Source organism: Megalobrama amblycephala, linkage group LG12 (genome assembly GCF_018812025.1).
Source record: "Megalobrama amblycephala isolate DHTTF-2021 linkage group LG12, ASM1881202v1, whole genome shotgun sequence".
NCBI lineage: Eukaryota > Metazoa > Chordata > Actinopteri > Cypriniformes > Xenocyprididae > Megalobrama > Megalobrama amblycephala.
This window is the reverse complement of record NC_063055.1, coordinates 38,940,495-38,962,774: the sequence shown is the minus strand read 5'-3', so window position 1 is coordinate 38,962,774 and position 22,280 is coordinate 38,940,495. Positions and strand designations below refer to the sequence as shown.

The 22,280-nt window shown below is 42.4% G+C and overlaps 3 protein-coding genes across 6 annotated transcripts in view; all 3 read right to left on the bottom strand.

The window, feature by feature from the left end:
- Positions 1-2,696, bottom strand: part of cfap74 (cilia and flagella associated protein 74) — a 45,369-nt gene extending 42,673 nt beyond the window's left edge. For all 4 annotated transcript variants that reach the window (XM_048211081.1, XM_048211082.1, XM_048211083.1 and 1 more), the window contains exons 1-3: positions 2,559-2,696; positions 1,786-1,908; positions 1,554-1,675 (exon numbers count right to left, since the gene is read on the bottom strand). In XM_048211081.1, the coding sequence (XP_048067038.1) occupies positions 1,554-1,675; positions 1,786-1,908; positions 2,559-2,561 (248 nt within the window). In that variant the 5' untranslated portion in view covers positions 2,562-2,696. The remainder of the gene's footprint in view (positions 1-1,553; positions 1,676-1,785; positions 1,909-2,558) is intronic.
- Positions 2,697-10,837: 8,141 nt separating this feature from the next.
- LOC125280510 lies at positions 10,838-14,968 on the bottom strand. Its single transcript, XM_048211086.1, has 3 exons — positions 12,087-14,968; positions 11,835-11,912; positions 10,838-11,454 (listed from the first exon to the last, which is right to left on the bottom strand). The coding sequence occupies exon 1, from the start codon at positions 14,636-14,638 to the stop codon at positions 12,515-12,517; it is 2,124 nt and encodes a 707-aa protein (XP_048067043.1). The 5' UTR covers positions 14,639-14,968; the 3' UTR covers positions 10,838-11,454; positions 11,835-11,912; positions 12,087-12,514.
- Positions 14,969-17,568: 2,600 nt separating this feature from the next.
- Positions 17,569-21,132, bottom strand: LOC125279312. The gene is made up of 2 exons (XM_048208822.1): positions 20,506-21,132; positions 17,569-20,125 (listed from the first exon to the last, which is right to left on the bottom strand). Exon 2 carries the CDS (start codon positions 19,189-19,191, stop codon positions 17,569-17,571), a length of 1,623 nt encoding a protein of 540 aa, XP_048064779.1. The 5' UTR covers positions 19,192-20,125; positions 20,506-21,132.
- Between the last annotated feature and the right edge of the window lie 1,148 nt (positions 21,133-22,280).

Here is a 22,280-nt window from a genome sequence, read left to right as displayed (position 1 = left end):
CGCAACACAAAGCATAAAAGCACAACCAACAAAAAAATAAAATAAAATATGAGAAGCAGATGAGATCTGTGTATGCCACTCATTCAAATCCACATCAGCAGGGCTGTAAAATATGCAGTACCCCACTATGTATATGTATATGGATCATCTGTCCCATTTTCCCCAATGTTGCCTGCAGCAAGAAGCTTCCAGAACAGCAGATATAATGTAAGTCCATCCTGGGAATTCTTTAAATAATCAGGCTATGCAGAGCTACATTGAGAGCATCAGACCATTCAACTGACGCTTGCAAGATGTGGGCTGGTGTTTTGAGGAGGTTCTACATTTAGTGAAGCAGCTTCAGATCAACTGATCAATTAATAAATGCCCAAGCCATCAAGCATCAAAGAAATATTTATGTTTGTAACAAGGTTTGTGTTCAGGGAAGAAGGAGGAGGGAACCGACAAAACAAACAAAAAAACAAAAGTAAAGCGGCAGCCCCTCATGGACGACTGCCACATATAAACATAAATCAACAACATAAAGTCCAGGCTTGGTCCTCTCTCATCTTTCACTGTCGTCCCTCCTTTTATCTTTCTGGAGCTCCTCCTTGAGACTCGAGACCGGTGTGGTGCGCAGGTGATGCTCATTAGCACTCGTGCCATGGGCCTCGCTCCATTCCCACAGCTCTCGGCCCCGCCCTGCTTGCCACATACCCGCATCAGTAGCTGACGCTATGAGGAAACTACCTTTCTCCAGAAATACTGAAGCCTTATTGAATCACGCCAGTGTAGCGTGAAATTATAGGCTGGATCCGATATATAAGGTGACACTGAACGACACTGCCTGAGTATCTTTCGACTGAAGTAGAGCGAAGCTCGAGAAAGACTCTGAGCTAAGATACATCGCAAAGTACACAATATCTTGCTCCTTCTTCTCAAGGAGCGAAGGTTACGTTGCATAAGGGTGCAATTCCCTATAGAATGACCTGTGTCTCACTCCTTTCCTTCAGCTTTATCGCTGCTCAGGAGCTAAATACCCTCCTCTATCCCTAGCTCCTCCTCTCGTCCACAGTCAGGACTTGGCCCTTTGATATTCCTCTTCGAATCAGGCTGTCATTTATTTTGATTTTGGCGACAACTCCTGCGAGGAATTCAGAAGACGCAATCATCTGTATCAACATGCACATTCCCAAATTTCTATATATCCTAATTATTGTTAATATGTAATTCATTTTTCCAGGAGCTCATTGCTTCTACCTTCAGTTAAACTGCTAACAGTGATTGTAAATTAATTGCCTAAATTATTACATTATTTGCTAACTGCATTCTTTAAATTGTAATGTTGACATGCATTCTCTGTAAAGCTGCTTTGAAATTATATGTATTGTAAAAACGCTATACAAATACATGTGAATTGAATTTAATTGAATTGCTAGGCAGCACAACAGGTCTTCTTAAGTCAACTCGACCTCCCACAGGAACTTAGTATTCAGTCAGTAATCCAGTGATATATAGAATTCAGTGGCTAATGTGGATCTTGTCTTGATAAAAATCTAACTGATGCATTTCACCTGCTTTGAACTTCGATGCTGTCCTGATAAAGGCGATCATACATGCAGATTTTCAGGTCAATATTTGGCTTGGTCACCCACACAGGTGCGCTCTCTGCCACCCCACAAACTGAAACCACAATCTATGCATTCAGAAAACAAGGAGAAACGTGAAGTTAATATTTTGTGCTGCTAAAGGAAATATAAAGTATGTAAATATAAAACATTGTTTATAATTATGTGAAAACTCTACCGGTTCACAACCAGGTTGAGAAAACATAATTTGGAAATCCAGTTTTGCCTCTCCTGGAATGGTTGGTGTGAAGATGATGGGTATTTTAACACTCATAAATGGGCCGACATCACCTTCATAAGCCTGCAAAGAGAAGACCTGTATGTCACATTTCCATTTAACGTGAAACACTTCTGTACCGCTTTCTATCTGGCTAATAACTTGTAGATTTAATAAATAATTAACTTGTTATATGCCAATCTATGGACCAGCGTCTCAGAAGGACAGATTCGCTACTGAGAAAGATGCAACAACAACAGTGAACAGACTTGAAGAATAATTTGGTTGAACACACAATGTGTATTTGTTTGACTGCATTCAAAAGGTAAGTTGAATCAATGTGAAATAATAAAAAATATATATATATATTTTCACAATTGAAAATATTGTTTCTGAATTTTCCTATCAATCTTTTCTTTTCACAGGTTTCGTGAAACTTTTCCCTTGATTGTCAACAAGGTAAGTACTTTATTCACTTTAACTCAGTGTTCGATTCACCCAAAAATTAGTGTTCAAGTATCAAAACCCAAACAATATATCACTTGTCAACCCAGAAAATTGACACTTCTCAATGAAATAAAATAATGTCCTTTGATCTCAAAATCCTCAATTTCTCAGTCTTTCAAGAAAAACAGTTCTTCAAATGGTCCATAGAAGTACAAATGTCTTTTCTTTGTCCATGAGGAACATCTCCATCCAAAACACAAAAAAAGAAGAGTTATTCGATTTCCTACCATTCGCAGAGTTCAGAAAATCTTTTGTTTCCACAGAAAATCCAAGAACAACTCAAGGGAGGCTCGCCAGTCCAAACCCTCCTCAAAACCACTGGAAGGCCGGGACAAATCCAGAATACAGGCATCGGTACATCTCGTCACATCGGACAGGACAGCAATCCAATTTTGGACAAGGGCAGAACAAGAAAAACAGAACAAAACCAAACAAAAACAAAAAACCTGACCTTGAACAAACAAGGTCATGAAAATATCATGAATATCTTCATTGTAACAACATACAATAAAGTTATCAATCACTATACATCATTCAAATTACACAGAACTTGAGTATTCTGAATATATGTACATGTATCTTTTCAAATAAAGAATATTTTCTTCATATATGCAACGTCTGTGACTATTTTTCCAACATAGCGCACTAATTATTATATAACTGACAACTTTCCGTCACATACTTGAGCACACAGTTAGCTCGTATGTACTAAAGACAGCATTACACATTTTTTCATATATAAATCAGTCACAAATTCAATTTCTCTTGCTTTTTCCACTTAAACAATAATAATGATTCAATTGTGATGAATAACAAGGCAAATTGACTTACCAAGGAGATCTTTAAACTCACAGAAAATTCCAGAATGGAGCGGTTACAACGCGTCCGATTTAAACCCTTTTCTTTAACCTTTTTAATCAAAAATACACTTCGTAAACACTTTAGCAACACTCTGTCGCTAGTAAAGTATATGCATATCACCATTAACTTTTATATTTTACAAATTGAATGTCCATTTCACTCACATTACAATATCAACGTCATTCACAACCAATGGAAAATAAAATGCGTCACTTCACTTACATCAATCCATCGATAAAACACATCCAGAAGATTATTTCTATGTTTCTGTTCCCCGGAGCGTCAGCAAACACCGCGCTCATCAGCACCTATGCACGATAGAGAGAGCTGCCTCTGACTCCACGAGCAAACCTCGTGCAAAATCCGGAAACTAATTTCTCCGCTGCGCCACATTCTGCGCTCTCATTGGCTCACGTTGTATTAAAAGCTACTCTCTATTGGTCACATTAATAACCAAGTAAAATATATGTTTATATAAAATTAATATTTTCTTTTATAATAGTACTCGTTTTTAAGTAGTTCTCAATAGTTTTGTTTATATATTAGTATGTTTATATATTAATAACTTTATTTCTATATTACTCTGGTAACCTTGGTTACACTTCCCCCTCCTGAATCATAGCACGTCCCTGTGCTTGGGAGTCGTTAAGTCACACAGGTGAGACTGCATTGAGTCCAGCATCATGATTTCTTATATAATCAGATTCCTCCACTGATTCAGAAAGTGCAGAACTCAATCCTTGCAATAAAGATTGAATGACTGAAATCAAGGGATTTCCCAGCCGTGCATACTGCAACTTGTCTGGTGGTCTACTCTGCCTTTTTGAACGTCTTGGACCCATATCTCCTGCATCCTTGGGCACAGTTGAAATGCCTGGAAGATGTCTGACAGGGGGTGAGTCAGGATAAGGAGTAACATTATTTTCATGTGCATCTGGTCCAGTTTCATTGACCACATCATATGACTCATCTGATAGCTCACTTGATTCATCACATTCGTTTTCTGAGATTACTTTTGCTAATCCCTCTTCTCTACTTTCAGGTTCACCTCCAGAGGCGTCTGGCTCTGCATGGTGCATCACAGGTGAGTTCCTCTCAACTCCATCACTAATCGGGTTTTGTTCAACAGGTGAATCATCTCTTGACTGATCCAGGACAGTGGATTGTGGACTTACGGAATCAACTACAGGTAAGTTTCTGGTAACCGATGAACTCTCTGACTCATGAGTTGGTCTTTCTTCTGGAATAACTCTAGTAGTGAACTCCAAAGATTCTCCAGGTACATCAAGGTGAATAGATTCACTCTCAGATTCAGAATAACTATGCACAGTTTCTGCTTCGGTAGCATCCTTGATTCTGGATTGGGCTCTGGTTCTAGGCCTACGATGTTCTTTTTGCTGGACAGATTCTTCGAACTCAGTGTTGGGCAAATACCCACAGGGCAGAAGTAAATCGCGATGCAAAGTACGCACTGGACTTTCCTTCCCTTCTGGCCGAACTGTATACACGGGAATACCACTGCTTTTCTTTAACACAATATAGACGTCAGGTTCCCATCTATCCGCTATTTTGTGTTTCCCTCTTAGCCGGACATTCCTTACTAGGACTCGGTCACCTATGTCCAGAATGGAAGCAACTACATTTCGATCGAACCTCCTCTTGTTTCTTCCCGCTACCTTCATAGCATTGCGAGTTGCGAGCTGGTAACTCTCTTCTAACCGGTCCTTAAGAGATTTCACATACTGTGAGTGAGACTGGGAGGAGTCATTGACTTGGAGTCCGAAAGCAAGATCCACGGGCAATCGAGGCTGGCGTCCGAACATCATTTCGTAAGGCGAGTACCCTGTTACATCGTTCTTGGTGCAGTTGTATGCGTGCACAAGCGGTTTAACAAATTCCTTCCAGTGGGCCTTTTTGTCGTTTTCCAGGGTTCCTAACATTTGCAGAAGGGTCCTGTTGAACCGCTCCACTGGGTTCCCTCTTGGGTGATAGGGGGTCGTCCTCACCTTACGGATACCCGCAACTTTGCACAGCTCTTGAATAGTTCGGGATTCGAAATCTGGGCCCTGATCACTATGCAATTTTTCTGGGAAGCCATAGTGCAGTAAGAAATGATCCCAGAGACATCTGGCCACAGTCCGAGCCTTTTGATCTTTGGTAGGTATCGCAATGGCATATTTTGTAAAATGGTCTGTGATGACCAATATATCCTTTGCGTTGCTACTGTCTGGCTCTACGGACAGGAAGTCCATACAGACCAGCTCCAAGGGCCTGCTGGTCTGTATGTTCACTAAAGGAGCTGCTCTCTGTGGTGGAGCCTTCCTCCGAATACAACGCTGACAGGTTTTGATCTTTTTCTCTACAGCATCAGCCATTTTAGGCCAATAGAACCTGGAACGGAGGAGATCAAGAGTCCGCTCCAGCCCTAAATGACCCATGTCATCATGAAGACTGGTGAGTACCATCTGTCGTAGATCCCTGGGTAACACTAGCTGGCCCAACACTCTACCTTGATCCATTCTTTTCCTATACAACACTCCATTCTTGATTTCGAGCTTATTCCACTCTCTCATCCACATAGCCATGGTAGGTGACTGGGATGTTCTACCAAGGGGTTTTTCACCAGACTCTAGGTACTCCAGGAGCTCTTTCAACTCTGGATCTGCTCGTTGTTGGGCTGCTAAATCTTCCTCAGAGAGGTGAGGGATCACAGGTAAGCCATGATCATATTCTTCCTGGAATCCTTGGGGTAATGCACTCGCATCCATCATCATGGACTCTGCTAATGTGATCAAGACAAGGCGTCCATCCTTTGACTGGCTAACCTGATGCTTCTCACACACAGCCTTCACTGCTTCTGGTAGTATCACCGACAGATCTTCATTGGTTTCAGCTAGATGATTCAGAGTGAACTGTTTAATCCTCTCCTGTTCTTTTTGAGACTCCAGATCATTCAACAGCTGACCGTTTGGACGTCTGGACAACCCATCGGCATCCTGGTTTTGGGCTCCTGCTCTATATTGGATTTTGAAATTATAAGCTGATAACCCAGACAGCCATCTATAACTGGTGGAGTCCAATTTGGCAGAAGTCAAGATGTAAGTTAAGGGGTTACTGTCGGTGACCACAGTAAATTCAGCCCCGTACAAATAGTCACTGAACTTTGAGGTAACTGCCCACTTGAGGGCCAGAAACTCAAGTTTATGAGCGGGATATCTGGCTTCGCTCTTAGTTAGTCCTCGACTAGCATAAGCAAGGACCCTCAACTGGCCTTCCTGTTCTTGATATAATGCAGCACCTAGGCCTATGGTGCTGGCGTCAGTGTGCAATACGTATGGCAATCTAGGGTCAGCGTATCCCAAAACCGGTGCAGTTGTTAGTTTCTCCACAATTTTCTCAAATGCCTCCTGACAAGAAGCATCCCATCTGTCTCCCAGCTTTTCTTTCGGGTCATAGTAATGACGATTAACGTCTTTACACTTCCTCCCTTTTCGAATTGGGGGATATCCGGCAGTGAGGTTGTTGAGTGGCTTGACTATTTTAGAAAAGTCCTGAACGAACCTCCTATAATACCCGGCAAACCCCAAGAATGATTTCAGCTCTTTGAGAGTCTGGGGCCTTGGCCAGGTTTTAATGGCCTCGATTTTCGCTGGGTCCGTTTCTACACCTCGTTGAGAGACAATATGTCCCAAATATCGCACTGAGGTCTGAAAAAATTTACATTTCTCAGGCGAGAGTTTCAAGCCATATTCCTTCAGACGGGTAAGTACCTGCAATAGTCGACGTTCATGTTCTTCAAGTGTCTCCGAAAAAACTATAAGGTCGTCTATGAAAACTAGCACCTCTTTCCGGTTCAGATGACCCATACAGCGCTCCATGAGCCTTTGGAAGGTACTGGGAGCATTTGTGATTCCCTGCGGCATCCTATTGAACTCCCAGAATCCTTGTGGGCACACGAAGGCTGTCTTGTGTTTATCCGCTTCCTCCATTTCGATTTGATAGTACCCCGACTTCAAATCCAGAACAGAGAACCACTTCGAGCCGTTTAATACGGAAAACACCTCTTCCAAGTTGGGAAGCGCATAGGCGTCCTTTATAGTTTGGGAGTTAAGTTTTCTAAAGTCGATACATAGGCGTACGGAATTATCCTTCTTCCTCACTACCACTATAGGAGAGGCAAAGGGAGACTCAGATTCTCTGATAATTCCAGCAGCCAACAAGTCTTGCAGGTGTTTGCGAACAGCATCGACATCCTGTGGGTGAATGGGCCTAGCTCGATGTTTGAAGGGAGTTTCATCACTAAGTTTGATGTGATGTCTCACTTTATCTGTATGCCCAAAATCCATGTCATGTAAGGCAAAAACCTCAGGCATCGTGTTCAGTAGAGCTGATATTCGGGTCCTCCACTCTGCTGGTACAGGGGAATCACCAAAATCAAATTTTATCTGTGAGCTGCCAGAGTTCAGTTGAGTATGAGGAGCATCATGTCTTGGCTGTGTCTCAATCACACGCTGAACAGCATACATTTCAGCAATCACAGCTTTTGGTGGAACAGCAATGTCAGTCTGGGTGTCGTTTCTCACCACTACAGGTATACTATTGGAGCGTTTAGCAGGCAAAGTATATAATCCGCTAGCCACTAATAATCCACCTGGCATAGAAGACATTTCTGGCTGCCCTAAAGTTATCAGGCCTTCTGGAGAACAGCGACTTATATGCACAACTCCATCGAGAACAGCTACACTCCCTGCTGACACAGTTTTAGGAGTAGTTCCTCCCAATGTCACACATCCCAGAACTTCAGTGCTCATTTGCTTATGTCTGACATCCAGAATTTTGAGTACTGCTCGATATCCATTAAAAGCTGGATTGAGGTTTCCTGAGCTTTCTTGAGCATGGTTCGCATAAAGAGCATCCAGGGAATTGGTTCCCACAAGGACTTGGGGCACGTTCATCAAATCAGGGACCACTAGAGCTAATGTTGTAACTTCTGCTTTTACTCCCAGGAACTCCTTAGGAAATATCAGAGTGAGCTCTACATAGCCTAAGTAGGGAACCGATTGCCCATTTGCTCCCTCCACTTCCAGTAAAGACTCAAGTGGCTTCAACGGGTGATTAGATAGATGATCGTGGTAAAAGGAAAGTGGAATGGTGGTTACTTGGGAACCTGTATCTAGCAAACAATTCACTGGAGTTCCTTCAACAAGCAACTGGGCAGTACACTTCATTCCAACCAATCCTCTTGGTAATTTTCTCTGCATTACTTCTTCACAACACTTGTTGAATACTCTTCTAGGTTTATTAGGGCATGTGGGTCTTTCCTCAGTTTCTGTACGCCCTGCTACAGAGACTGATTGGAGTTTAACCGTGAGGATGCAACTTTGTTATTCAGGTCCCAGTGAGCCTGTTTCTCCCTCAGCTGACGACGTTTGCTTTCTACTTTGGCAGAGTTTGGATCATTTTCACAATTTACGGCGATATGACCATCTTCCCCGCAGCGAAAGCAGTATCCTGGACGCGGTCGGGCTGAGGTCAATCCATCCATACTGACTGATTTACTCTCTTCACGTCTTGTCTGCTTGGGCTGTGACATAGCAGAAAGGCTCCTGAACCCGGATGTTCTTTCTGGCTGACGTTTCTGTGAATCTGAGACGGTTAATTGAGCTTTTAACTCTGCAAGCTGTCTTGTTAATTCGACAATTTCCTCAGCTTCTGAGCTTCTGTTCTGGACCTTTTGGGAAACTGCAGCTTGAACCTGGGCTCGTAGTTCAGTCAGTTCTTTTTTCAGCGAAGTCACATCCACTACTTTGGAACAAGCAGGCTGGCACTTCTGGTGAGTCAATGATTGCATGGAGGCAAGTCGAGCATGAATTTCTGATATTTGTTTTCTCATGGAGTCTGTTTCAGGGGCTGCTCCGCTGACTACCTCTTGTGAGTGAGCAGACAACTGATGAGCTGCAGCTCGTGACTTGGAAGTGGCTAGACTTTGTTTAGTCATCCCAAAATGACTCCTCATCCGATCCTCCTTTGAAGCTTGCCGGTCTTCTTCCGCTCTGACAGACACCACAAGTTCAGCGAAGGAAGGTGGGTTATTCTTTCTCCTTTCCAGCTGAAGACTGACAATTAAGCCATTATCCCAGCACCCACGACAGAATTGATTCAACAAACTGCGATCACGCTCCCTCTCTGCAATGCCACCTCTCCTCACCGCTGCACTTAACATCACTTGTAATCGATGCAGGTAGCTGGAAGGCTTTTCTCCCTGATTCTGCAACATCGTCATGAACTTTGCCAGCAGCTCTTCCCCATCCTCCACTGATGCATACACTGATTCTAGCAACTCTAAATATACTGAGGGCGATGATTGTGGGCTAATGTGTTTGATTACGTCAGCAGCAGGTGGAAGCAAGCTGTCTAGAATTCTTCTTGTACGAGACAAGTCTGAAACCGATGGATCATCCAGTAGGAATTGCACACTTGCTCGCCATGTTTCAAAGTCGGGTTCATTGGGTGGGCGTGGAATTTTCCCTGAGAAGGATCTGAGACGTAGGGAAGTATGCTGGGCTGTCATATCACTTGTCCTCACAACGTGCTCAACCACGACTCTTTGCACACCAGGAGGATCTATCATATCCATGGTCAGAACTGGATGTGGTATACCTGTGGCTGAAGGATTGTTAATTCTACCAGTATTAGGTACAGTATTCATCTCATTCTCCTTGGACAGGTTTTGAGTTTTCTGGCTTCCAACACCCAGCAATGGAGAAACATTTGGTGAGAAGGTTCCATCTCTACTTTCTCCCATTCTCTGTGATGTGGCGGGTGACCCACGGTCATTGACTGAACTGGCAGTACTGAGTCCCTGAGTTTGGGAGTCTGCTACATTACAGCTGGGCAAATGTTCGGTGGGAGGGCCAACTGACCTCATTTTTACTAACTCCTCTTGAAGCACTTCTTCAAAAGATTTGCCAGTAGCATTAGCAATGGCTTTCAATTCTGCTAAATAGCCCTTAGTAGCGTCATCTTTAACTACAGGTGAGTATACACTGCTTAGGGCACGTACAGTGAATATGACATCTGCATCCGAAGTGCTAACAATACTTAAAGGCAACAGAGGGTTCAGGTTTTTCATTGCAGAGCTATGTGCAAACTCTATTATAGCCTGCCGATGAAATTCAGATGTTGGGTCATCAATAAGCAGATTACGACTAATGCTGCCATACCGTACAAGCCATGCTTCTAAGTTTTGGTCAGATTCACTCAATGTTATGCCACCAACTATGACAGCATTGGAAACATTCACGTTTTCTCGTTCCACTATATCCATACTGATAAAACTGAGATAGCTTGTTTCACAGAAAGAATTATCTTTTTGTCGTACTGAGAGGTCACTGTTGTTGTTAGGCAATCAATCTCCTGGCTGGCTCTCGCCAAGTTTTTGTACCGCTTTCTATCTGGCTAATAACTTGTAGATTTAATAAATAATTAACTTGTTATATGCCAATCTATGGACCAGCGTCTCAGAAGGACAGATTCGCTACTGAGAAAGATGCAACAACAACAGTGAACAGACTTGAAGAATAATTTGGTTGAACACACAATGTGTATTTGTTTGACTGCATTCAAAAGGTAAGTTGAATCAATGTGAAATAATAAAAAATATATATATATATTTTCACAATTGAAAATATTGTTTCTGAATTTTCCTATCAATCTTTTCTTTTCACAGGTTTCGTGAAACTTTTCCCTTGATTGTCAACAAGGTAAGTACTTTATTCACTTTAACTCAGTGTTCGATTCACCCAAAAATTAGTGTTCAAGTATCAAAACCCAAACAATATATCACTTGTCAACCCAGAAAATTGACACTTCTCAATGAAATAAAATAATGTCCTTTGATCTCAAAATCCTCAATTTCTCAGTCTTTCAAGAAAAACAGTTCTTCAAATGGTCCATAGAAGTACAAATGTCTTTTCTTTGTCCATGAGGAACATCTCCATCCAAAACACAAAAAAAGAAGAGTTATTCGATTTCCTACCATTCGCAGAGTTCAGAAAATCTTTTGTTTCCACAGAAAATCCAAGAACAACTCAAGGGAGGCTCGCCAGTCCAAACCCTCCTCAAAACCACTGGAAGGCCGGGACAAATCCAGAATACAGGCATCGGTACATCTCGTCACATCGGACAGGACAGCAATCCAATTTTGGACAAGGGCAGAACAAGAAAAACAGAACAAAACCAAACAAAAACAAAAAACCTGACCTTGAACAAACAAGGTCATGAAAATATCATGAATATCTTCATTGTAACAACATACAATAAAGTTATCAATCACTATACATCATTCAAATTACACAGAACTTGAGTATTCTGAATATATGTACATGTATCTTTTCAAATAAAGAATATTTTCTTCATATATGCAACGTCTGTGACTATTTTTCCAACATAGCGCACTAATTATTATATAACTGACAACTTTCCGTCACATACTTGAGCACACAGTTAGCTCGTATGTACTAAAGACAGCATTACACATTTTTTCATATATAAATCAGTCACAAATTCAATTTCTCTTGCTTTTTCCACTTAAACAATAATAATGATTCAATTGTGATGAATAACAAGGCAAATTGACTTACCAAGGAGATCTTTAAACTCACAGAAAATTCCAGAATGGAGCGGTTACAACGCGTCCGATTTAAACCCTTTTCTTTAACCTTTTTAATCAAAAATACACTTCGTAAACACTTTAGCAACACTCTGTCGCTAGTAAAGTATATGCATATCACCATTAACTTTTATATTTTACAAATTGAATGTCCATTTCACTCACATTACAATATCAACGTCATTCACAACCAATGGAAAATAAAATGCGTCACTTCACTTACATCAATCCATCGATAAAACACATCCAGAAGATTATTTCTATGTTTCTGTTCCCCGGAGCGTCAGCAAACACCGCGCTCATCAGCACCTATGCACGATAGAGAGAGCTGCCTCTGACTCCACGAGCAAACCTCGTGCAAAATCCGGAAACTAATTTCTCCGCTGCGCCACATTCTGCGCTCTCATTGGCTCACGTTGTATTAAAAGCTACTCTCTATTGGTCACATTAATAACCAAGTAAAATATATGTTTATATAAAATTAATATTTTCTTTTATAATAGTACTCGTTTTTAAGTAGTTCTCAATAGTTTTGTTTATATATTAGTATGTTTATATATTAATAACTTTATTTCTATATTACTCTGGTAACCTTGGTTACACTTCCCCCTCCTGAATCATAGCACGTCCCTGTGCTTGGGAGTCGTTAAGTCACACAGGTGAGACTGCATTGAGTCCAGCATCATGATTTCTTATATAATCAGATTCCTCCACTGATTCAGAAAGTGCAGAACTCAATCCTTGCAATAAAGATTGAATGACTGAAATCAAGGGATTTCCCAGCCGTGCATACTGCAACTTGTCTGGTGGTCTACTCTGCCTTTTTGAACGTCTTGGACCCATATCTCCTGCATCCTTGGGCACAGTTGAAATGCCTGGAAGATGTCTGACAGGGGGTGAGTCAGGATAAGGAGTAACATTATTTTCATGTGCATCTGGTCCAGTTTCATTGACCACATCATATGACTCATCTGATAGCTCACTTGATTCATCACATTCGTTTTCTGAGATTACTTTTGCTAATCCCTCTTCTCTACTTTCAGGTTCACCTCCAGAGGCGTCTGGCTCTGCATGGTGCATCACAGGTGAGTTCCTCTCAACTCCATCACTAATCGGGTTTTGTTCAACAGGTGAATCATCTCTTGACTGATCCAGGACAGTGGATTGTGGACTTACGGAATCAACTACAGGTAAGTTTCTGGTAACCGATGAACTCTCTGACTCATGAGTTGGTCTTTCTTCTGGAATAACTCTAGTAGTGAACTCCAAAGATTCTCCAGGTACATCAAGGTGAATAGATTCACTCTCAGATTCAGAATAACTATGCACAGTTTCTGCTTCGGTAGCATCCTTGATTCTGGATTGGGCTCTGGTTCTAGGCCTACGATGTTCTTTTTGCTGGACAGATTCTTCGAACTCAGTGTTGGGCAAATACCCACAGGGCAGAAGTAAATCGCGATGCAAAGTACGCACTGGACTTTCCTTCCCTTCTGGCCGAACTGTATACACGGGAATACCACTGCTTTTCTTTAACACAATATAGACGTCAGGTTCCCATCTATCCGCTATTTTGTGTTTCCCTCTTAGCCGGACATTCCTTACTAGGACTCGGTCACCTATGTCCAGAATGGAAGCAACTACATTTCGATCGAACCTCCTCTTGTTTCTTCCCGCTACCTTCATAGCATTGCGAGTTGCGAGCTGGTAACTCTCTTCTAACCGGTCCTTAAGAGATTTCACATACTGTGAGTGAGACTGGGAGGAGTCATTGACTTGGAGTCCGAAAGCAAGATCCACGGGCAATCGAGGCTGGCGTCCGAACATCATTTCGTAAGGCGAGTACCCTGTTACATCGTTCTTGGTGCAGTTGTATGCGTGCACAAGCGGTTTAACAAATTCCTTCCAGTGGGCCTTTTTGTCGTTTTCCAGGGTTCCTAACATTTGCAGAAGGGTCCTGTTGAACCGCTCCACTGGGTTCCCTCTTGGGTGATAGGGGGTCGTCCTCACCTTACGGATACCCGCAACTTTGCACAGCTCTTGAATAGTTCGGGATTCGAAATCTGGGCCCTGATCACTATGCAATTTTTCTGGGAAGCCATAGTGCAGTAAGAAATGATCCCAGAGACATCTGGCCACAGTCCGAGCCTTTTGATCTTTGGTAGGTATCGCAATGGCATATTTTGTAAAATGGTCTGTGATGACCAATATATCCTTTGCGTTGCTACTGTCTGGCTCTACGGACAGGAAGTCCATACAGACCAGCTCCAAGGGCCTGCTGGTCTGTATGTTCACTAAAGGAGCTGCTCTCTGTGGTGGAGCCTTCCTCCGAATACAACGCTGACAGGTTTTGATCTTTTTCTCTACAGCATCAGCCATTTTAGGCCAATAGAACCTGGAACGGAGGAGATCAAGAGTCCGCTCCAGCCCTAAATGACCCATGTCATCATGAAGACTGGTGAGTACCATCTGTCGTAGATCCCTGGGTAACACTAGCTGGCCCAACACTCTACCTTGATCCATTCTTTTCCTATACAACACTCCATTCTTGATTTCGAGCTTATTCCACTCTCTCATCCACATAGCCATGGTAGGTGACTGGGATGTTCTACCAAGGGGTTTTTCACCAGACTCTAGGTACTCCAGGAGCTCTTTCAACTCTGGATCTGCTCGTTGTTGGGCTGCTAAATCTTCCTCAGAGAGGTGAGGGATCACAGGTAAGCCATGATCATATTCTTCCTGGAATCCTTGGGGTAATGCACTCGCATCCATCATCATGGACTCTGCTAATGTGATCAAGACAAGGCGTCCATCCTTTGACTGGCTAACCTGATGCTTCTCACACACAGCCTTCACTGCTTCTGGTAGTATCACCGACAGATCTTCATTGGTTTCAGCTAGATGATTCAGAGTGAACTGTTTAATCCTCTCCTGTTCTTTTTGAGACTCCAGATCATTCAACAGCTGACCGTTTGGACGTCTGGACAACCCATCGGCATCCTGGTTTTGGGCTCCTGCTCTATATTGGATTTTGAAATTATAAGCTGATAACCCAGACAGCCATCTATAACTGGTGGAGTCCAATTTGGCAGAAGTCAAGATGTAAGTTAAGGGTTACTGTCGGTGACCACAGTAAATTCAGCCCCGTACAAATAGTCACTGAACTTTGAGGTAACTGCCCACTTGAGGGCCAGAAACTCAAGTTTATGAGCGGGATATCTGGCTTCGCTCTTAGTTAGTCCTCGACTAGCATAAGCAAGGACCCTCAACTGGCCTTCCTGTTCTTGATATAATGCAGCACCTAGGCCTATGGTGCTGGCGTCAGTGTGCAATACGTATGGCAATCTAGGGTCAGCGTATCCCAAAACCGGTGCAGTTGTTAGTTTCTCCACAATTTTCTCAAATGCCTCCTGACAAGAAGCATCCCATCTGTCTCCCAGCTTTTCTTTCGGGTCATAGTAATGACGATTAACGTCTTTACACTTCCTCCCTTTTCGAATTGGGGGATATCCGGCAGTGAGGTTGTTGAGTGGCTTGACTATTTTAGAAAAGTCCTGAACGAACCTCCTATAATACCCGGCAAACCCCAAGAATGATTTCAGCTCTTTGAGAGTCTGGGGCCTTGGCCAGGTTTTAATGGCCTCGATTTTCGCTGGGTCCGTTTCTACACCTCGTTGAGAGACAATATGTCCCAAATATCGCACTGAGGTCTGAAAAAATTTACATTTCTCAGGCGAGAGTTTCAAGCCATATTCCTTCAGACGGGTAAGTACCTGCAATAGTCGACGTTCATGTTCTTCAAGTGTCTCCGAAAAAACTATAAGGTCGTCTATGAAAACTAGCACCTCTTTCCGGTTCAGATGACCCATACAGCGCTCCATGAGCCTTTGGAAGGTACTGGGAGCATTTGTGATTCCCTGCGGCATCCTATTGAACTCCCAGAATCCTTGTGGGCACACGAAGGCTGTCTTGTGTTTATCCGCTTCCTCCATTTCGATTTGATAGTACCCCGACTTCAAATCCAGAACAGAGAACCACTTCGAGCCGTTTAATACGGAAAACACCTCTTCCAAGTTGGGAAGCGCATAGGCGTCCTTTATAGTTTGGGAGTTAAGTTTTCTAAAGTCGATACATAGGCGTACGGAATTATCCTTCTTCCTCACTACCACTATAGGAGAGGCAAAGGGAGACTCAGATTCTCTGATAATTCCAGCAGCCAACAAGTCTTGCAGGTGTTTGCGAACAGCATCGACATCCTGTGGGTGAATGGGCCTAGCTCGATGTTTGAAGGGAGTTTCATCACTAAGTTTGATGTGATGTCTCACTTTATCTGTATGCCCAAAATCCATGTCATGTAAGGCAAAAACCTCAGGCATCGTGTTCAGTAGAGCTGATATTCGGGTCCTCCACTCTGCTGGTACAGGGGAATCACCAAAATCAAATTTTATCTGTGAGCTGCCAGAGTTCAGTTGAGTATGAGGAGCATCATGTCTTGGCTGTGTCTCAATCACACGCTGAACAGCATACATTTCAGCAATCACAGCTTTTGGTGGAACAGCAATGTCAGTCTGGGTGTCGTTTCTCACCACTACAGGTATACTATTGGAGCGTTTAGCAGGCAAAGTATATAATCCGCTAGCCACTAATAATCCACCTGGCATAGAAGACATTTCTGGCTGCCCTAAAGTTATCAGGCCTTCTGGAGAACAGCGACTTATATGCACAACTCCATCGAGAACAGCTACACTCCCTGCTGACACAGTTTTAGGAGTAGTTCCTCCCAATGTCACACATCCCAGAACTTCAGTGCTCATTTGCTTATGTCTGACATCCAGAATTTTGAGTACTGCTCGATATCCATTAAAAGCTGGATTGAGGTTTCCTGAGCTTTCTTGAGCATGGTTCGCATAAAGAGCATCCAGGGAATTGGTTCCCACAAGGACTTGGGGCACGTTCATCAAATCAGGGACCACTAGAGCTAATGTTGTAACTTCTGCTTTTACTCCCAGGAACTCCTTAGGAAATATCAGAGTGAGCTCTACATAGCCTAAGTAGGGAACCGATTGCCCATTTGCTCCCTCCACTTCCAGTAAAGACTCAAGTGGCTTCAACGGGTGATTAGATAGATGATCGTGGTAAAAGGAAAGTGGAATGGTGGTTACTTGGGAACCTGTATCTAGCAAACAATTCACTGGAGTTCCTTCAACAAGCAACTGGGCAGTACACTTCATTCCAACCAATCCTCTTGGTAATTTTCTCTGCATTACTTCTTCACAACACTTGTTGAATACTCTTCTAGGTTTATTAGGGCATGTGGGTCTTTCCTCAGTTTCTGTACGCCCTGCTACAGAGACTGATTGGAGTTTAACCGTGAGGATGCAACTTTGTTATTCAGGTCCCAGTGAGCCTGTTTCTCCCTCAGCTGACGACGTTTGCTTTCTACTTTGGCAGAGTTTGGATCATTTTCACAATTTACGGCGATATGACCATCTTCCCCGCAGCGAAAGCAGTATCCTGGACGCGGTCGGGCTGAGGTCAATCCATCCATACTGACTGATTTACTCTCTTCACGTCTTGTCTGCTTGGGCTGTGACATAGCAGAAAGGCTCCTGAACCCGGATGTTCTTTCTGGCTGACGTTTCTGTGAATCTGAGACGGTTAATTGAGCTTTTAACTCTGCAAGCTGTCTTTTTAATTCGACAATTTCCTCAGCTTCTGAAGCTTCTGTTCTGGACCTTTTGGGAAACTGCAGCTTGAACCTGGGCTCGTAGTTCAGTCAGTTCTTTTTTCAGCGAAGTCACATCCACTACTTTGGAACAAGCAGGCTGGCACTTCTGGTGAGTCAATGATTGCATGGAGGCAAGTCGAGCATGAATTTCTGATATTTGTTTTCTCATGGAGTCTGTTTCAGGGGCTGCTCCGCTGACTACCTCTTGTGAGTGAGCAGACAACTGATGAGCTGCAGCTCGTGACTTGGAAGTGGCTAGACTTTGTTTAGTCATCCCAAAATGACTCCTCATCCGATCCTCCTTTGAAGCTTGCCGGTCTTCTTCCGCTCTGACAGACACCACAAGTTCAGCGAAGGAAGGTGGGTTATTCTTTCTCCTTTCCAGCTGAAGACTGACAATTAAGCCATTATCCCAGCACCCACGACAGAATTGATTCAACAAACTGCGATCACGCTCCCTCTCTGCAATGCCACCTCTCCTCACCGCTGCACTTAACATCACTTGTAATCGATGCAGGTAGCTGGAAGGCTTTTCTCCCTGATTCTGCAACATCGTCATGAACTTTGCCAGCAGCTCTTCCCCATCCTCCACTGATGCATACACTGATTCTAGCAACTCTAAATATACTGAGGGCGATGATTGTGGGCTAATGTGTTTGATTACGTCAGCAGCAGGTGGAAGCAAGCTGTCTAGAATTCTTCTTGTACGAGACAAGTCTGAAACCGATGGATCATCCAGTAGGAATTGCACACTTGCTCGCCATGTTTCAAAGTCGGGTTCATTGGGTGGGCGTGGAATTTTCCCTGAGAAGGATCTGAGACGTAGGGAAGTATGCTGGGCTGTCATATCACTTGTCCTCACAACGTGCTCAACCACGACTCTTTGCACACCAGGAGGATCTATCATATCCATGGTCAGAACTGGATGTGGTATACCTGTGGCTGAAGGATTGTTAATTCTACCAGTATTAGGTACAGTATTCATCTCATTCTCCTTGGACAGGTTTTGAGTTTTCTGGCTTCCAACACCCAGCAATGGAGAAACATTTGGTGAGAAGGTTCCATCTCTACTTTCTCCCATTCTCTGTGATGTGGCGGGTGACCCACGGTCATTGACTGAACTGGCAGTACTGAGTCCCTGAGTTTGGGAGTCTGCTACATTACAGCTGGGCAAATGTTCGGTGGGAGGGCCAACTGACCTCATTTTTACTAACTCCTCTTGAAGCACTTCTTCAAAAGATTTGCCAGTAGCATTAGCAATGGCTTTCAATTCTGCTAAATAGCCCTTAGTAGCGTCATCTTTAACTACAGGTGAGTATACACTGCTTAGGGCACGTACAGTGAATATGACATCTGCATCCGAAGTGCTAACAATACTTAAAGGCAACAGAGGGTTCAGGTTTTTCATTGCAGAGCTATGTGCAAACTCTATTATAGCCTGCCGATGAAATTCAGATGTTGGGTCATCAATAAGCAGATTACGACTAATGCTGCCATACCGTACAAGCCATGCTTCTAAGTTTTGGTCAGATTCACTCAATGTTATGCCACCAACTATGACAGCATTGGAAACATTCACGTTTTCTCGTTCCACTATATCCATACTGATAAAACTGAGATAGCTTGTTTCACAGAAAGAATTATCTTTTTGTCGTACTGAGAGGTCACTGTTGTTGTTAGGCAATCAATCTCCTGGCTGGCTCTCGCCAAGTTTTTGTACCGCTTTCTATCTGGCTAATAACTTGTAGATTTAATAAATAATTAACTTGTTATATGCCAATCTATGGACCAGCGTCTCAGAAGGACAGATTCGCTACTGAGAAAGATGCAACAACAACAGTGAACAGACTTGAAGAATAATTTGGTTGAACACACAATGTGTATTTGTTTGACTGCATTCAAAAGGTAAGTTGAATCAATGTGAAATAATAAAAAATATATATATATATTTTCACAATTGAAAATATTGTTTCTGAATTTTCCTATCAATCTTTTCTTTTCACAGGTTTCGTGAAACTTTTCCCTTGATTGTCAACAAGGTAAGTACTTTATTCACTTTAACTCAGTGTTCGATTCACCCAAAAATTAGTGTTCAAGTATCAAAACCCAAACAATATATCACTTGTCAACCCAGAAAATTGACACTTCTCAATGAAATAAAATAATGTCCTTTGATCTCAAAATCCTCAATTTCTCAGTCTTTCAAGAAAAACAGTTCTTCAAATGGTCCATAGAAGTACAAATGTCTTTTCTTTGTCCATGAGGAACATCTCCATCCAAAACACAAAAAAAGAAGAGTTATTCGATTTCCTACCATTCGCAGAGTTCAGAAAATCTTTTGTTTCCACAGAAAATCCAAGAACAACTCAAGGGAGGCTCGCCAGTCCAAACCCTCCTCAAAACCACTGGAAGGCCGGGACAAATCCAGAATACAGGCATCGGTACATCTCGTCACATCGGACAGGACAGCAATCCAATTTGGACAAGGGCAGAACAAGAAAAACAGAACAAAACCAAACAAAAACAAAAAACCTGACCTTGAACAAACAAGGTCATGAAAATATCATGAATATCTTCATTGTAACAACATACAATAAAGTTATCAATCACTATACATCATTCAAATTACACAGAACTTGAGTATTCTGAATATATGTACATGTATCTTTTCAAATAAAGAATATTTTCTTCATATATGCAACGTCTGTGACTATTTTTCCAACATAGCGCACTAATTATTATATAACTGACAACTTTCCGTCACATACTTGAGCACACAGTTAGCTCGTATGTACTAAAGACAGCATTACACATTTTTTCATATATAAATCAGTCACAAATTCAATTTCTCTTGCTTTTTCCACTTAAACAATAATAATGATTCAATTGTGATGAATAACAAGGCAAATTGACTTACCAAGGAGATCTTTAAACTCACAGAAAATTCCAGAATGGAGCGGTTACAACGCGTCCGATTTAAACCCTTTTCTTTAACCTTTTTAATCAAAAATACACTTCGTAAACACTTTAGCAACACTCTGTCGCTAGTAAAGTATATGCATATCACCATTAACTTTTATATTTTACAAATTGAATGTCCATTTCACTCACATTACAATATCAACGTCATTCACAACCAATGGAAAATAAAATGCGTCACTTCACTTACATCAATCCATCGATAAAACACATCCAGAAGATTATTTCTATGTTTCTGTTCCCCGGAGCGTCAGCAAACACCGCGCTCATCAGCACCTATGCACGATAGAGAGAGCTGCCTCTGACTCCACGAGCAAACCTCGTGCAAAATCCGGAAACTAATTTCTCCGCTGCGCCACATTCTGCGCTCTCATTGGCTCACGTTGTATTAAAAGCTACTCTCTATTGGTCACATTAATAACCAAGTAAAATATATGTTTATATAAAATTAATATTTTCTTTTATAATAGTACTCGTTTTTAAGTAGTTCTCAATAGTTTTGTTTATATATTAGTATGTTTATATATTAATAACTTTATTTCTATATTACTCTGGTAACCTTGGTTACACAAAAGCTACCCAAACACTGGGTTGTTACGTCTGACCCAGGATCTGGGTAACACAAAAGCTACCCAAACGCTGGGTTGTTACGTCTGACCCAGGATCTGTGTAACACAAAAGCTACCCAAACACTGGGTTGTTACGTCTGACCCAGGATCTGGTAACACAAAAACTACACAAACACTGGGTTGTTATGTCTGACCCAGAATCTGCACTCTAAAAACTGCTGGGTTAAATATGGACAAACCCAGGGATTGGGTTGTTTTCACCCAGCCATTTTTTTCAACCAATTTTGGATTAATTTTTTTAGCCAGCAATATAATAACATAGTAAAAGGCATGTTTTTGCTCACCCCAAATAGGGGCAAATTTGTGGGGTATTTTAAGCTGAAACTTGACCAGACCAGAGACTTATATTACATCATGTGAAAGAGGGAATAATAGGTGCCTTTTAACCCAACCTGCTGGGTTTGTCCTTATTTTACCCAGCTTGGGTTATTTTTAACCCAGCATTTTTTAGAGTGTGGTAACACAAAAGCTACCCAAACATTGGGTTGTTACGTCTGACCCAGGATCTGGGTAACACTAAAACTACCCAAATGCTGGGTTGTTACGCCTGACCCAGGATCTGGGTATCACAAAAGCTATCCAAACGCTGGGTTGTTACGTCTGACCCAGGATCTGAGTAACACAAAAGCTACCCAAACACTGGGTTGTTATGTCTGACCCAGGATCTGGTAACACAAAAGCTACCCAAACACTGGGTTGTTATGTCTGACCAGGATCTGGGTAACACAAAAGCTACCCAAACGCTGGGTTGTTACGTCTGACCCGGGATCTGGATAACACAAAAGCTACCCAAACGCTAGGTTGTTACGTCTGACCCAGGATCTGGTAACACAAAAACTACCCAAACGCTGGGTTGTTACGTCTGACCAGGATCTGGGTAACACAAAAGCTACCCAAATGATGGGTTGTTACGTCTGACTTGGGATCTGGGTAACACAAAAGCTACCCAAACGCTGGGTTGTTACGTCTGACCCGGGATCTGGGTAACACAAAAGCTGCCCAAACGCTGGGTTGTTACGCCTGACCCAGGATCTGGTAACACAAAAACTACCCAAACGCTGGGTTGTTACGTCTGACCCGGGAT